We start from the raw sequence: 16,799 nt of genomic DNA, 5'->3' as shown, positions 1-16,799 counted from the left end.
AAGAAGAAGAAGAAGAAGAAGAAGAAGAAATGATAGTAGGTTCTATTGTGATTTTATATTTTATGCTTTGTATTTTGTCAAATACTTAAATGACCCAGGACCGCAATACCTCAAGGACGACCTCTCCCCATATGAACTGACCTGGACCCTGCGATCATCATCTGAGGCCCTTTTGTGTGCCTCCTCCCAGACCTCCAAGTGTCCTTATTTTCCAGGAACAGTCCTGGATTTACAGAAGCCATTCCAGTTTCTAATTTGATTCTAATTTTGCTTGTCCTTAGGACATTCCTATTTTTGGAGAAATGTTGTGAGGGCATGCAGCCCTGTATAGGGAAGTTTTTTTAATGTTCATAGAATCATAGAGTTGGAAGAGACCACAAGGGCCATCGAGTCCAACCCCCTGCCAAGCAGGAAACGCCATCAGAGCACTCCTGACATATGGTGGTCAAGCCTCTGCTTAAAGACCTCCAAAGTAGGAGACTCCACCACACTCCTTGGCAGCAAATTCCACTGTCAAACAGCTCTTACTGTCAGGAAGTTCTTCCTAATGTTTAGGTGGAATCTTCATGTTCAATGTTTTATTATGTTTTTATATATGGTGGAAGCCACCCAGAGTGAGTGGGGCAACCCAGTCAGATGGGTGGGGTCTAAATAGTAAAGTAGTAGTAGTAGTAGTAGTAGTTGTTATGGAATAGGAGGTCTCTACAGTGGTGCCCCGCAAGACGAATGCCTCGCAAGGCGGAAAACTCGCTAGACGAAAGAGTTTTCCGTTTTGGAGGTGCTTCGCAAAACGAATCTCCTATGGGCTTGCTTCGCAAGACGACAATGTCTTGCGAGTTCCTGCTGGGTTTTTCCCCTCCCCCCCTTTATCTAAGCCGCTAAGCCGCTTATCAGCTGATCCGATCAGCAGATAAGCCGCTAAAAGCTGCTAATAGCGCTAATCCACTAATCCGTCAATGGGCTTGCTTCGCAAGACAAAAAAACCGCTAGACAAAGAGAATCACAGAACGGATTCTTTTCGTCCTGCGAGGCACCACTGTATTTTCATCAGAGAAATGTTGGAGGGTTTGTCCTCCACGAGAGGGTGGCAACACAAGAAGGGGCCTTTTCTGAGGTAGAATGCTCCCCCAGGGAATTTCGCCTGGCAGGACTGTGTTACATATCTTTAGGCTCCATGCAAAAACCATTTCAGTATAACCAGGCCTTTGGCCTTTAACTATCTGTGGACAATTTTAGAAGTGGGTGGGATGTTTTTAATGTATTTCTCTATTTTCTTTGTTTTAATCTATATGAGATTTATTGTCTTTTGTATGGCTGCAGGTCGCTTTGGGGATGCGGGTGGCGCTGTGGGTTAAACCACAGAGCCTAGGACTTGCCAATCAGAAGGTCGGCGGTTCGAATCCCTGCGATGCAGTGAGCTCCCATTGTTCAGTCCCTGCTCCTGCCAACCTAGCAGTTCGAAAGCACGTCATAGTACAAGTAGATAAATAGGTACCGCTCCGGCGGGAAGGTAAACGGTGTTTCCGTGCGCTGCTCTGGTTCGCCAGAAGCGGCTTAGTCATGCTGGCCAAATGACTCGGAAGCTGTATGCCGGCTCCCTCAGCCAATAAAGCGAGATGAGCGCTGCAACCCCAGAGTTGGTCATGACTGGACCTAATGGTCAGGGGTCCCTTTACCTTTACCTTAGGTCGCTTTGGCATGATAAAGCAGCTCACAAATGTACCGCATTTTTCGCTCTATAGGACGCACTTTTTCCCCTTCAAAAATGAAGGGGAAATGTGTGTGCGTCCTATGGAGCGAAGACGCCATAGCCCCGCGACCCTCTCCTGGCTGGAGAGGTGACGGGTGGCTATGGCAGGAGCCTCTCCGCTGCGCCTTTCCGCTGCTCCCTGACCTGCTCTTTGGGGCTGGTGGTGGGCTTCCCCCCGCCAGCCCCAAAGAGCAGGTTGAAAGGACCCTGAAGCCTGGAGAGCGAGAGGGGTCAGTGCACACCGACCCCTCTCGCTCTCCAGGCTTCCAAGGTAGCCGCCTGAACGCACCTTAAAGGGCACCTTGTTTTAGAGCGGGAAAACAAGAGGGGGAAAGTTCTCCCCCTCTCTGTGCAGCGCCTCCTGCCACTTCACTGAAGGGGCGCTGGGCAGAGAGGGGGAGAATATTTTTTTCTTGTTCTCCCCCCTCTAAAACAAAGTGCGTCCTATTGTCCGGTGCATCCTATGGTGCGAAAAATACGGTAATAATTAATAATAAATAAACAAACTGAGGGGTTGACTGCGATAAACACCTGACTATTGTTTGCTGTTGCAGGGACTCATTTCTCTACACCTGTATACGTATTTTTCAAGGTTACAGCATATTTCCATGTGACTAAAAAGCAAAGCCAGTTTAGGCAAAGAGGCAGGACAAGTCTGACCAGTGGTGGTGCTACTACGGCCAGCATTTCTGCCACCCCCAGTGGCACCACAGTTCTACTGCAGATGCTCTCAACCCATGTTTTTCTTTTCTCTTTTCTCTTCAGAACAGTTCTATGCAAGGCAGGGAGAAAGAGAGCAAACTGAAGACTGCTTCCTTCTCAGAGTTCTCCCTACCTGTGATTTCTTCATATGTCCTCATCTATCCAGTCAGAACCACTGCAATAACAATTAGGCAATAGTGAAAGTAAAACTTACATTGGTTCCATTGAGAAAATTTCCAATGGCTAGTAGAGTAGAAAGGATAAATCCCAAAGTTTTGTTGTTTTCAAGCTGGTCCATTCCTTCCTTCAGATCCAAAAGTGGTTCTGCAACTTCCTGACATTAACAGGAAATAAAGAAAATGCAGCATATCGTGTATCAATTCACTGTTTTTAATTATCACAAAAATTCCCAAGCTATGCTCCATAGAATGTAAAATTGCAAGGCCGTCTCTCCCTCCTCAGCTACTGGATCTTCCCAAAGTTAGTGCCACTTTTAACCCTTACAGTAAACTGGAGTCATTTAAACTCGGACATGCCTGTTAAATTGCTTTTTAATTTGAGCAAGATGCATGATTCTGAGAAATATGAAGGCTGCTATAGGATGTACCCCTGAATGGTTTAGTTAGGCTAAGGCCCCATTTTCCCTTTTGTTCCACACTTCGTAAGAATTTGGAGTTTTCAAACAGTGAGTGCTGATCTTCACTCTCGATTTACTAGACTTCCACAAATTTATCCCAGCTGAAATCAGGCACATCAAATTCCTTAACTCGGTCTCATGAGAATGATTCTTCCTTTATTTATTTTTTCCTTCTTGGCATTTGAGAAAGAAGAATAAAGACCTCAAACAATGAATTATAATAATAGTTGCTTTCGATTCATCAAGCATTAACTGAATCTACTGGACAATGCTCTGCCCCCCCCTGCCCCCCACATCAAAAGCACGAGGGCTATATTATCAGCACACTTCATACCATTAGCTAGATATCAGTGTGAAGGAAAAGGGGGAAATCGGCACTGAGTTCAGCCATAACCATAAAGAAGCAAAGCAGAAGAAGGCTTAGGATAGGCTTGGCGCCACACATACAAATCTCCATGTCAGGACCAGAGATATGGATATGCCTCTTCCACCAACAAAGACCGGCTCCTTCTGCAAGCAGCTGTGGTTCTAGAAACTGGTTTTCCAGAATACAACACTTGTTTGTTGGATCTCAGTGGGAGACTCAAGTCACAGAAGCCAAGTGAACACATTTAGGCTTCAATTACAGTGGTACCTTGTGTTGCGTAACCTCCAGGTTATAGACTCTTCAGATTATGGTCGCGGCAAACCCAGAAGTGTATTACTTCCAGGTTTCGCCACGCGCGCATGCGCAGAAGCACTTAATCATACCGTGTGGGTGCACAAAAGGGCCCCTCCGGTTACGAAGTTTTTGGGATACAGCCGGGCGTCCGGAACAAATCCCGTTCATAACTGGAGGTACCACTGTATAAACAATGTTATTATTCTTTCTTTGGAGTGTTCCCAAAGGGTGGGTGGAATCAAATTGGGTAAGTTGTGAGCTGCAGTGGAGAATGTGTGCTTTCCTTTTCCCCTCCTGTTCTTTCTCACATTAACCCTCCCCTCACTAAACTACATTTTCACACCTGGAGGGGGAAATATAGGGAAACTACAGGAACCAAGTCTCTGCAAACCCCTTTCTTCACTTCCAACTCCCAACCTGCTCAGGCTTCAAAAGGGAGAGGAAAGAATCACAGATCTCCTTATGTTTAGCTTGAGTTTTACTCTATGTCAATAGACCTTTCTGAGTCAGAAAGCTTCTGTCTCAGAAGCAAATTTGTAGTAACTTTCATATAACCAGCCTGCTTCTGATAACTAGGAATTACCTTTTCCACAAGCTCATAATCCATTTTGAAGGCCCAGAGCTGAAGTCTAGGAGAAAGTTCAGTGATGGAAGAAAGAGTCAGAAGGAACTGCTCAGCGCTGCCCAGAGGAATATCAGGGTTGGCTAGTTGAGCCTCCTGAATTTTCTGCTTCTCCTCTTCTGTGGGAATCATGGTGAGAATTTTCTAGAAAGACAAGAAAAATGACCAACTACATACACAAGGCTAAAAATCAGAGGCAGCTAATCCAATCTAATCTGTGCTCACTACAGTTGAAATACCTTTTTAATACATTCTGAAGACACAAAGCCCCAAGTGTTGAGAAATATTAAGCATCACTTTACCATCTTCATAATTTCCCACCTATGCTTTTCAAAGCAGCTGACACAATAAATTTATACACCATTTCCTACAACTGCTGGCTACCACCAGCACAATCTGGAGGAAGGGGGTTTGTGCCTGCATGTCCAATGTTGACTAAGGATCGATCTGCACGAAGAGGTGCTCTGTGTGCAGGCGCCGGGGCAGCATGAGGGACGACACCTGTACAAGCTCGGTTGATGGGCTAGCAGAGATCACAACCATGTGTTCAGGAGGTCAGGAAACAAGGGGGAATGAACACAACACGGGTCCTCTTCCCTGCCTGTTCCAAACATATGACTGGCACTGCTGCAGAATGTGGATATACGTCCAACCCCAAACACCTATAAATAATGATAAGCTCTTAGCTTAACCTCAGAGGCAAGGTGAGGCAATCGCCTCAGGCGGCAGGATCCATAGAGGCAGCAGATCTGGCCTCCAATGAATGCATCTCCTGCCGCCATGGCGGCAGCAACAGGTAAAGCACGCTCCTTGGAGGCCGAACGTGCCTCCTTTTTGGCAGCCTTCCCAGGCTGGCAGCCTTTCCAGTGGCCTCTTGGCAAATAGCAGGTCCTGCTGGTTTTCTCTCACCCTTGTTCCCAATGTAGATCTTTATTCCACCCATGTTCCCAATGTTAACAACTCGCCCCTTCCTCCCTGGTCAGGGGAGCCTGTGCCATCTTGTGGTTTGCCTCAGGTGCCAAAATGTCTTGGGCCAGCCCTGCTCATTGGTTCCCTCCCCCTTCAATACCTCAATTCCTTCCTTGTTTAAGGCATATTCATCAAAGTTCAAAATTGCAGTCTTGATCGTCCTTGGAGGGGGCAGTACCGTCAGGCCAATATTAATAGCGTTGCTCCTCTTCGAATCCAACACAATGATTTCCTGCCTCTTGCCATCTGCAGCGGTTTTCTGAGGGAGGAAAATGGGGAGGGAGCTATTTTATTTATTTGTTTAACAAAGCTTATACACTCAGCAGGCAACCTCTAACACTTTTAAGGGCATGTATCACCATGACTTTATACTGCATTATCCACACGGACATCAATCTACAATGGTGACAACCTCCAGGGCTGTTGATGGTTCAAAAGACTATGGCATATGTGCATACTGGCAGCACTAGGTATTAGGAGCAGCTATAGTGAAGGGAGAGAAATCTTGCTATCTAACTAGTTATTTTTATACTCGGGCCATAATCCCATTTCTAAGCCTCAAAAAGGAACTTGGGTGAGTTAATGGTTGTGGACCCTTAAGAGCACTGCTATAGAAGTTCTAGATTCTCAGTACCCAGGTTGGGCTTGCTCAGAATGTGTCATGCTGAAAAACTGCTAGCTGCTGCCGCTGCTGGTGGCCAGTGTCAGACATCTCTGATTTTCTCTTTTGATGCCCAGCAATAGGTGAAATTCAATAGGTGAAATGTGAATTGCTGTGTCAGGCTGTAGGCTAGCCTCCTGCAATCTGCTACCCGCCACAGTTTCTGGCCGACAACTCCCATCAGCCCCTGCCAGCACAGTAGTCATGGTAACCATGGACTCTGCCATTACTGGTTTCCAAACCTTCAAAAGCATCACTTCTGCTGCAAGTTCCCTTCAGAAGCAACCTTTGCTTGACTTCGTTGCAATGCTAATAAGAAATGTATTGACAGCCAACATGGGGGGAGTAACCATTGGAGTCAAACGTTGTGGAAAATCGGGTCCTCCCTTAAAGAGACCTGTGTTGCAGTGAGACCTGGCAACCAAACCCTGTGTTGTGGGTGGGTTTGATTGAATAGCCACAACACCCAGTTGGTAGGTCCCTTGATGCCGGGTTCAATCAGGCCAATGGGACGCAGGCTAAACGGATCAAGGGACCTATATATATCCATGCACGTGACCCAGAGCTTCCTCTTTGGCTTGTGCATTGGAGCACCCGCCCACCTCTCCCTACTTGTAGGGCTTGTTGCGCTTGACCTTGCTATGCCGTCGTGTGTCGTCTCTCGTTGGGACAGGGGCATGGCAGGAATTTCCCCACTTGGCTGATTGGCTGTTGCCATTTGGGTTTTGCCTGCAAATCATCACAACTTGTAAGGTTGCGGATAGGCTCTGGTTCAGGTGATAGCGATGGGAGAACGCTCTCGCCATCCCTATGTGAAAGGTATTCTGTTAAAGGAATCCAGGGACTCGATGGTTTGGTCAGCCCTGTGAGGGGCTTGTGCCCATGCCTGAGTCCAGGGGGACATCTGGGTGGTGGACTAGCCTGACCTCGGCTTTCCGCTGTTCCAGGTGTTCACCCTAGGCTGACCTATGATGGCGCCCTGGGTCAGCGCTGCCTGCAAGGGTTCAGGGAGCTAGTCGAACCAGAGCCTATGCAACCACTCACTTTTCTTTAATCAATAAAGTTGTGGCCTAAATTCTGCCAAAAACCAAACCAAAATTTGAGTCTTGCCTGAATTTATTTAAGGGGGAGGTTTAAAGGTCTGAACACGCAATCATAAGTTAAGACTCAGAAACAGAAATAAGATTTGTTGCAGCTGTATTTCAGAATAAGTGCTGCAAGATAAGAGCAAACCTCAGTTTCCCTCTTCTGATCTTAACTGGAGTCTGAGTTCTCCATCCCAATTTTCACATGCATGCCTCTGTCAAGCACCTGCTCAGATTTACTGAACCAAGAAATACAGGCCACTTAGATGGCATGGCAGTGTCTCATCAGCGAAGACACATAGCTGGGATCTGTGCGTTTTCAGAAGAGTGCTCAGAACAGCTTGCAGCCTTTGCCACTGTGTGCGGAAAACTTTGCCATTACCGTTATCAATATTATTAGAGTCACTTTTTATTGGGTTTTATAAACAAGGATCGTAATAACGATACAAATAAATAGACCAAGCCTTCTCACGTCATTTGCGTATCACAAAAACAGCACAATTAAGACTGCTGTAATATCTGCAACATTTGATCTACGGTGGTCAATGTTCTTGGTTCATGAATTGGTTTAGACAAAAACAAAGGGGAAACAGGATAAAGCAGAGTTAACAGATAACATTCAACATTGCATAACTAAATGCCTAAACAGGAGCCCTTGTGGTAGCACAGTCGTACCTTGGTTCTCAAACAGAATGCGTCTATTGGCTGCCGCAGCGGCAAATAAGGGGGCTAATGGCGGCGATCAGGCAGCTGCGACGCGAGTGGTTGTATGCTGTGTTCTGGCGGGAGAGCGATTTTTGGCATCCCCCCACAATCAATCGGGCAATCACCACTTACAATCTCGTGCTCGTGCTAAAAAACCATTTGCACGCCCCCCTCAGCACTACCAGTGTATAAGATGAGCCTAAATTTTAAACCTCATTTTGTGGTCTAAAAAGCTCGTCTTATACATGGAAAAATACAGTGGTGCCCCGCAAGATGAATGCCTCGCAATACGGAAAACTCGCTAGACGAAAGAGTTTTCTGTTTTGGAGGTGTTTCGCAAAACGAATTTCCTATGGGCTTGCTTCGCAAGATGAAAATGTCTTGCGAGTTCCTGCTGGTTTTTTCCCCCTCCCCCCTTTTTCTAAGCCGCTAAGCCGCTTATCAGCTGATCCAATCAGCAGATAAGCCGCCAAAAGCCGCTAAGCCGCTTATCAGCTGATCCGATCAGCAGATAAGCCGCTAAAAGCGCTAATAGCGCTAATCCACTAATCCTTCAATGGGCTTGCTTCGCAAGACGAAAAAACCGCTAGACGAAGAGAATCACAAAACGGATTCTTTTCGTCTTGCGAGGCACCACTGTACGGTAATTCCTCGACGGTCTTCATGGGGCCTGTATGGCAAATGGCTTCTTCAAAAAAGTGTCTTCCAAGGAGAGGATGAGTCACTTATTCCTATTGGTGGGGCAAGGAGTGGGCCACCTCAAAAGGAGGAAACCTACCGGGAGAATTTCAAATACTAACCTGGATGTCACAATCTACAGTCAGACTCTCCATACATCCATGCACACCCACACACCCACATACAACCTAAATAGAATTAGTACTCACACCTTAGGTTGGGGGCCTATGAAACCTGCTCCGTCAGATGAGTGACAGGTCTTTCCATATCAAGTGGTCCAATTTTGGATGATTTTTTTTAACCTCATGTTTTTCAACTTTCTTAAAATTTTGTACACGTGTTGAACAATCAGAACTAAATCTAAATCTATTTTTTTTAAAAAAATCTCATTCTGTTTTTGAGTTATGAGGGTTTGAAATTTCCAAAAATTGTCAATTTTGGCCTTGCAGGACTACACAAAAACCTTAAAAGCTCAGCCCAGAATTGAGATGCTTCAAAACCAATCTCTTCAGAACTTCATGGGTTTTAATATGATATAGCATATGGTGGACTTACTTTAAATTTGAAGTTTAAGTTACATAATTTAATATTTTTAAAAGGCTATTAAAAAAATTAATATGATAAAAAATTCCACAAAAATATATTGATTATTTCCTATTTCTAAGAGCTTCCTGCAAAAGTTCTTCTTGTGATCTCAAGGGGATCACATTAAAAATAATATACTGTATGTAGATGTTGGCCTTATTGTGCTCTACTTAGGGTCTTCTTGGAGTAATATTTAACAGAATAAACAAGACTTCAAACAATAATGCCAGTTACTTCTGGCATTTCTTCAAAAAAGTTATTCAATTAAAGCAGGGCTAGGCAACCTAAGGCCTGGCGGCCGGATCCGGCCCAATTGCCTTCTCAATCCGACCCACGGACGGTCCGGGAATCAGCATGTTTTTACATGAGTAGAATGTGTCCTTTTATTTAAAACGTGTCTCTGAGTTACTTGTGGGGCCTGCCTGGTGTTTTTACATGAATAGAAAATGTGCTTTTATTCAAATGCATCTCTAGGTTATTTGTGGGGCATAGGAGTTCATTCATTCCCCCCAAAAAATATAGTCCGGCCCCCCACAAGGTCTGATGGACAGTGGACTGGCCCCCTGCTGAAAAAGGTTGCTGACCCCTGAATTAAAGGGTATCTGAAAAGCTAGCCAGTCTTTTTTATGTTTTTTTATATTCTGTTGGAAGCCACCCAGAGTGGCTGGGGAAGCCCATTCAGATGGGTGGGGTACAAAAAATAAATATAATCGTTGTCGCCGTCATCATCCTGCGTTTACTGGTTCTGTTTCATTTCCCGATACACCAGTGATGCTTACAATACTGTTGGTTGATTACTACATGCCCTATAGTAACCCAAATTTACAATGAATTCTGATCCATCAGATACAGTTGAAGTTCCTGATTAAGCTGTCTAGGCAGTTAGTTTACTATACTGGCCACAGATGAAAGCATTTAAACACACTCCATGCAGAATAGAGGAATAACGCCTATGTTATCGCCTTATCTATAATCTACTCACCCAAAGGACGCAACTATGACAGACGTTTATATCCCCATTGAAAAGGGATCTAGTAATGCTTCCCATCCCATTACCTGTGATGAATATAGGGGTTGCTCGTGCGTAAGTTGCCGCCACTCCTGGCTAAGTTGGCTTGTTAAACCTTTCTGTCTGGACAGCCCTTCACTTCGTGGCTGCCTCAGTCGCTAGCAGAATCCGTCAGTTTCTTAAACCTTTTCCAGCATAAAAGCTGTTTGACGTCAAGTCTCCTCCTACTCTCCCTGCGCAGGGAGGGTGTGGGTAGCGGAGGACCTGTGCTCTCCCCGCTGATGTCCAGCGAAGAGTCCTGGAGCCCTCTCGCCGATTCCCCCATCTGCCCCCCTTTATCCCTGGTGTTGCGCTGATTTCCTTCCCCAGCTGGTGAGTTGCCTCTCTTCCTGCTGGGTCCCTCTCCAGCATCACTTGAGAGCCTTGCCTCCGCCTCTGGCTCCGATGTCAGTTCCCTGACATTACCTATTACATTTCTTTTTAGTCAGATGTGGAACATTTCTCATGCCCCCCCCCCTGCTCTGCATTTCATAGCATCGTAGAATTTGAAGGGGCTCCAAGGGTCATCAGGGCCAACCGTGCAATGAAGGAATCTCAACTAAAGCAACGTTCTCGTTCACTATCTAGTCAGGCTCCAAAATCAAGCTTGGCTTATTTTTCCCTGCCACGAAATGGTAAATTTTGTGTGTGCCATCAATGGGGTGAAGTTAAGCCTGGGCTTAACCCACCCACGTTAAGTTAAGTGGGATTAATTGTGCTTTACTGTGCCTGGATCATGACCACCCTTGATCCAGAATGGTGCTTTAATCAAAGATAATGGCAACCTAAGCAGTCAAAACCTTTTAAAGTTTTGGCCCATGGACATTCAAGGCGCTAAAACTGAAGAAATACCAGAGTTTGATATATTTATGCACAAGCTACGAAAGCACAGGGCTTTTTCTGATATGGTTATTGAATTTAAGTACAAATTCCAACCACGCTTGCAGAATCAAAGCCAGTGTCGGACAATCAAAGCACTTACTATGGTCATAGAGAAACTAAAGTAAACTACGGAACCTGTAGATATGAAAAACAGTAGTTTGACCAATTCTCTCCTCCCCAGTCAGATAAACTTTAGGGGCAGGAGGAAAGGGCAGCCTCCCTCCCCAAGGCAGATGCACATTGAAGCCTTTATAATCTCTGTAGCTATTGATTGGAAGAGATCTGGCTTCAGTATATTGAGTTGAGACCTCTTTAGCCATATGCTAAGATGTTTTGGGATGTCTGTTGTTGTTATTTAGTCGTTTAGTCGTGTCCGACTCTTCGTGACCCCCTGGACCAGAGAACGCCAGGCACTCCTGTCTTCTGCTGCCTCCCACAGTTTGGTCAAACTCATGTTAGTAGCTTTGAGAACACTGTCCAACCATCTCGTCCTCTGTCGTCCCCTTCTTGTGCCCTCCATCTTTCCCAGCATCAGGGTCTACAAAATACAACTTCTCTGATGTTTAGAAGTTGTCAGAACGCTAGGCCTAGAGCTGGCACAGGGAACCTTTGGTTCTTCAGATAGAGGCTCCAAGTTGGCCCCAAGTTTGAGAGGGCCCATCACACGTGCGACATCTCATGTGTTGCGTGTCATGTGCGCGCGCGATGTTGCATTGTCTGGAAGAGGCTGAGCGCTCTGGAGGAATAAGATACTGAAGCTGCCCTGTGCTCAGCTCCACGCTCAGTATCCTGCAACCCCTCAAACCTCTCAACAAATACTGGGGGGGGGGGCAAAGAAGATGCCTCAGCTCCCTAGAGCTGACATGCCTGCTTCCGATTGTTGCTGATCTACAACTCCCACCATCCACGGTCACTGGTCTAGAAAGACCAAGACTGCAGGTAGTTCTATGGCACGGTTTACTAACAGGGTTCCAGTTACAGATAGGTAGCCGTGTTGGTCTGCCATAGTCAAAATAAAAAAATCCCTTCCAGTAGCACCTTAAAGACCAACTAAGTTAGTTCTTGGTATGAGCTTTCGTGTGCATGCACACTTCTTCAGATACACTGAAACAGAAGTTGCCAGATCCTTCTATATAGGGAGAAGGTGGGGAGGGGTATTACTCAGAAGGGTGGTGGGAATGGGAGATTGGCAGATAGCTGAGATGATCCATTGGATTCTTATCTCATTATACATGACTAAGCCATTTTTCACCTTCTCACCCCTTGCCTTTTCCTGTAAGACCTATTGCAGTCGTTAAGAGTCGTCAACAGGCTCATCTCAGCTATCTGCCAATCTCCCATTCCCACCACCCTTCTGAGTAATACCCCTCCCCACCTTCTCACTATATAGAAGGGTCCGGCAACTTCTGTTTCAGTGTATCTGAAGAAGTGTGCATGCACACGAAAGCTCATACCAAGAACTAACTTAGTTGGTCTTTAAGGTGCTACTGGAAGGGATTTTTTTATTTTTACTAACAGGGTGTGTGAGTGACTGGAGCGCATCAGGTGGAAATCTGTCAAGTGGAATGAAATGCTTCAACGGAAGGCCCAGTTCACATTTAATGTTCACATTAAACCATAGTTTGCTTTAACAATGATTTAATGCAGGCATGCCCAAAGTCCATTTTGGGGGCCTAATCCAGCCCACCGGTCAGTTTAATCCAGCCCCTCTGGCAATTTACTTCCTGGGGTAAAATCCTAAAAAAAAAAAAAGGTCAACAACTTTGGTCGGCCCTCACACACGTTCACTTCATCAAATCTTGACCCTCTTTGAAAAAGTTTGGGCACCCCTGGTTTAATGTGACATGTAGACCAGGCCATAATATAAATAGATTGCATATACAGATGGGGAATGGACACAGAAGGTTTTACAAACGACAACACATCTGACTTAATTCCTGCACTAGTTATTCCTGCACTATACAGAATTATGTAGAAGTTAATAAATAATAATAATTTTATTATTTATACCCCACTCATCTACTTCTACTACTTATATAAGCCAAAGTAAAAATATGTGGTGGATTTGCAAACATCTCGCAGCATAAACAATAAACAACAGTTCTCAAATAACATGCATTAAAATTAGTCATCTGCACAATGAGGCCTCAAAAACTAGAATTAAGATTCAGGCTCTCCTCTGCCCAAATCCAGAAGCACCTTTCATCTGTCTGCCCAAAAGGTCTTCAATCAGGCTTAGGCAAACTTGGCCCTCCAGATGTTGTGGGACTACAACTCCCATGATCCCTAGCTAACAGGACCAGTGGTCAGGGATGATGGGAGTTGTAGTCCCAAAACATCTGGCAGGCCGAGTTTGCCTAGGCCTGCCTTAAATGATAAAAGGCAAAGAAAACAGTAAAGAAAACTGAGGCTTCCTTTCTTCCAGTTTAAATCAACTAGAAAATTACGGTTGACTACTTGTACAGATGTTGCACAGAATATTTGACTTCATTTAAGGAATCAAACCTATTTTGGAGCATTTCTTAATAGCTAACACGGTCCGCAAGCTGTAAAGCAAAACGGTCTTAACTATATTGGGGAATTTTGCAATAATTCTTGGAATTATTTTATCATGAAGAGCTGGCAGATTTGGTTTAGACACATAAAATATGATCAAACTCAATGCAAATCAAGAGAAATACCTTGGTGACAGGAAGCTCCTTAGATTTAGATTCGAAGAGGTGCTCTAGTTTGGAAGTGTCCACCTTAATAGGCTCCAGTTTTGACCACAGGAATCCTTTGCAGCGCTTGTTGTTCTTACACTGCCACTCAAATGGCCTCACCTCATTCCAAAATAGACGGATTGTTTTTTTCTTTTTTATAAAGGCTGGCTGACCTCTGGGAAGCGGGGGCGATCCTAAACCCTGAGGAATGCCAAAGAGGGACGGGGGTGCCAATAAATTACCAGAGGGTGGGGGTGGAGGAGGACACCCATAAAACAAGGGAGGGGGTGGAGGAGGCAAACCTAAAAAGGAAGGTGGGGGTGGAGGAGGGGGAGCTAAGGAGTCACCAGAACCCATTTCCACGTCCAAGATGTCCACATCATCCTCATCCCTTAAATCTGTAAAATCCATATCTTTGATTTTCAGTTCTCTGGGATTGGCCAGGAGCTGGTCCCAGATATAGTCAGATTCCTTCTTCGGCTGCACTGGTGTTTTTTCAGAGACCTTTTCACTAATATCACTCTCAGCAAAGTTGGAGGTCTTGGCCAGTTCACCATTGTTGAATCTTTCTGCAAAGGCCTTGACGCTGCCCTGGTTGTCCAAATTCCCAATCTCCATTCTTTTGACACTTTCATCTTTGGCCTGTTTGGTAGCCTTCAGAACTGAGATCCTGCTGGCCAAGCTAGTGATAGAGTCTTCACTTGCCTCCACCATCTCCTTTTCCTCCTCCTTCTCCTCCAGCTCTTTATCTTCTTCATCCTTGGGCTTCTTGTTATGGGCATACAACATGTCCAGCATGAACCTCTTGTTATTGAGGATGTTGCTGCACTGGTCATTCACACCAACATCTTGAATGGTCTGTAACCATGGACCTGAAACCACACATTGAACGGAACTGGGTCAGGAGGTTGTTCAAATAACAACAACAATAATGTTATTATTTATACCCCACCCTCTGGGTCTGGGTATGGTTTCCCCAGCCACTCTGAATGGCATTACTTTTTTCTTGATACAGGGTTGCCATCAGATGTCTTTTAAAAGTCAAGACAGTTGTTTATTTCCTTGACATCTGATGGGAGGGCGTTCCACAGGGTGGGCACCACTACCGAGAAGGCCCTCTTGCCTGTTCATAAATACATGCACAACAACATATGAAACTTGGAATGAATGGGGCTGTCTGGGAGAGTTAGAAATAATACAGCATATTCCTAGGTCCTACACAATCTGGGTTTTGGGAAATCTTTCAGGTGAAAGCTTAGTTAAGGAACAAAAAAGAGAAAACTGTGTATTTGATATTGCTTTTTTGCTTTCATTAACAAAACTAAACAAAACATATATAATTTCAGTAGCTTTGAATCTTTCGATGTCCCCCCAGATTTTTAATGGCCAACATGTTGTTCTAAACATACTGCCATGGTAACTGTTCTGTGCATAGGTAAAAGGTAAAGGTAAAGGACCCCTGGACAGTTAAGTCCAGTCAAAGGCAACTATGGGGTTGCGGCGCTCATCTTGCTTTCAGGCTGAGGGAGCCAGCGTTTGTCCACAGACAGCTTTCCGGGTCATGTGGCCAACATGACTAAACTGCTTCTGGTGCAACGGAACGCCGTGACGGAAGCCAGAGTGTATGGAAACACCATTTACCTTCCCACTGAAGTGGTACCTATTTATCTACTTGCACTTTGACGTCCTTTCAAACTGCTAGGCTGGCAGGGGCAAGGACAGAGCAACGGAAGCTCACCCCATCGCGGGGATTCGAACTGCCAATCTTCTGATCAGCAAGCCCAAGAGGCTCAGTGGTTTAGACCACAGCGCCACCCGTGTCCACACATGTTGTTCTAAACATACTGCCATGGTAACTGTTCTGTGCATAGTAAACATCATCACCTGGATGATAACTGTAAACCAATTGGTATCTTACACTCAACGACTTTGGACATTGGTGAAGTTATTGAAAAAGCAAGGAAACACATTTGAAGCCTGGTTTTCTCAGCTGGATTGATAATTTCAGGCCAGAGTCCTAGGGAGAACTGTTGATTGAGGCAAAGGCAGTGTAGATGGTGTGCTGCTGCTGCTGGCAGTAACCATCAGAAGACCTTGAAATGGGATGGATGTGCCAGAGACTTTCGATCTGCAGGATCCAAAGCCCCACAGATCCCTGCCAAAGGGCCTGATCCTTGGGGTCCTCTGCTGGTCCCGCTTCTGCCACTGCTGTATGCCTGCCCAGCCCTTCAATACAATTGCTCTGCCCCTATGGCTTGAATTACTGGTGACAACCCCACACAAACTGGTTTGTTCCTTTTTGTTCTATAGCGTAATAAACTACTGAACTGTGTATTACAAACGTAATTGATTTCATAAACTTCACTAAAAGCTATCTGAATATAGTTGAACAAACACTTGGCCTGTTCCACTTTTAACTCTGCAATAATCTAGGGCACTCAGGAGTTCTCCTGCACACATCTAGATATAGGTGGCAACGAAGGGGGGGAAAACCCACAATAGTAAGGTTGCTCTCATCTTGTAACCACTTGTTCTTCCAGAATGGTTATGTACTGTACATTCACAGAGAATTGTTGGCCCAACCCACAGATTCAGATAGTTTCTTGCAATTTATTACTCTAGAAATTGGAGTACCTAGTCCAAATGCACAACTTGGTTCCAAATGCAGCTTTAAGGTGACCTGGGAACTACAACTAATCCAGAATGCAGCAGCTAGACTGGTGACTGGGAGCAGCTGCTAAGACCATATAACACTGGTCCTGAAAGACCTACATTGGCTCCTAGTACGTTTCTGAGCACAAATCAAAGTGTTGGTGCTGACCTTTGAAACCCTAAACGGCCTCGGTCCAGTATACCTGAAGGAGCGTCTCCACCCCCATCGTTCTGCCTGGACACTGAGGTCCAACGCCGAGGGTATTCTGGTGGTTAACCTCACTGCGAGAAGCCAAGTTACAGGGAACCAGGCAGAGGGCCTTCTTGGTAGTGGTGCCCGCCCTGTGGAATGTCCTCCCGTCAGATGTCAAGGAAATAAACTATCCGACTTTCAGAAGACATCTGAAGGCAGTCCTGTGTAGGGAAGTTTTTAATGTTTGTTGTTTTATTCTGTTTTTAA

General features: G+C 45.3%; 1 protein-coding gene across 13 annotated transcripts in view; it reads right to left on the bottom strand.

The window, feature by feature from the left end:
* The window catches only part of FHOD3 (formin homology 2 domain containing 3), a 352,366-nt gene that overhangs the window by 43,051 nt on the left and 292,516 nt on the right, over positions 1-16,799 (bottom strand). For all 13 annotated transcript variants that reach the window (XM_082194682.1, XM_082194676.1, XM_082194681.1 and 10 more), the window contains 4 exons: positions 13,667-14,559; positions 5,442-5,600; positions 4,334-4,516; positions 2,667-2,786 (listed from right to left, as the gene is read on the bottom strand). In XM_082194682.1, coding sequence (XP_082050808.1) covers positions 2,667-2,786; positions 4,334-4,516; positions 5,442-5,600; positions 13,667-14,559 — 1,355 coding nt within the window. The remainder of the gene's footprint in view (positions 1-2,666; positions 2,787-4,333; positions 4,517-5,441; positions 5,601-13,666; positions 14,560-16,799) is intronic.

This window comes from Podarcis vaucheri (genome assembly GCF_965113315.1).
Source record: "Podarcis vaucheri genome assembly, chromosome: 13".
NCBI classification, from domain to species: Eukaryota; Metazoa; Chordata; class Lepidosauria; order Squamata; family Lacertidae; genus Podarcis; species Podarcis vaucheri.
Note: the sequence above shows the minus strand (reverse complement) of the source record. Positions and strands in the feature narration are given on the sequence as shown.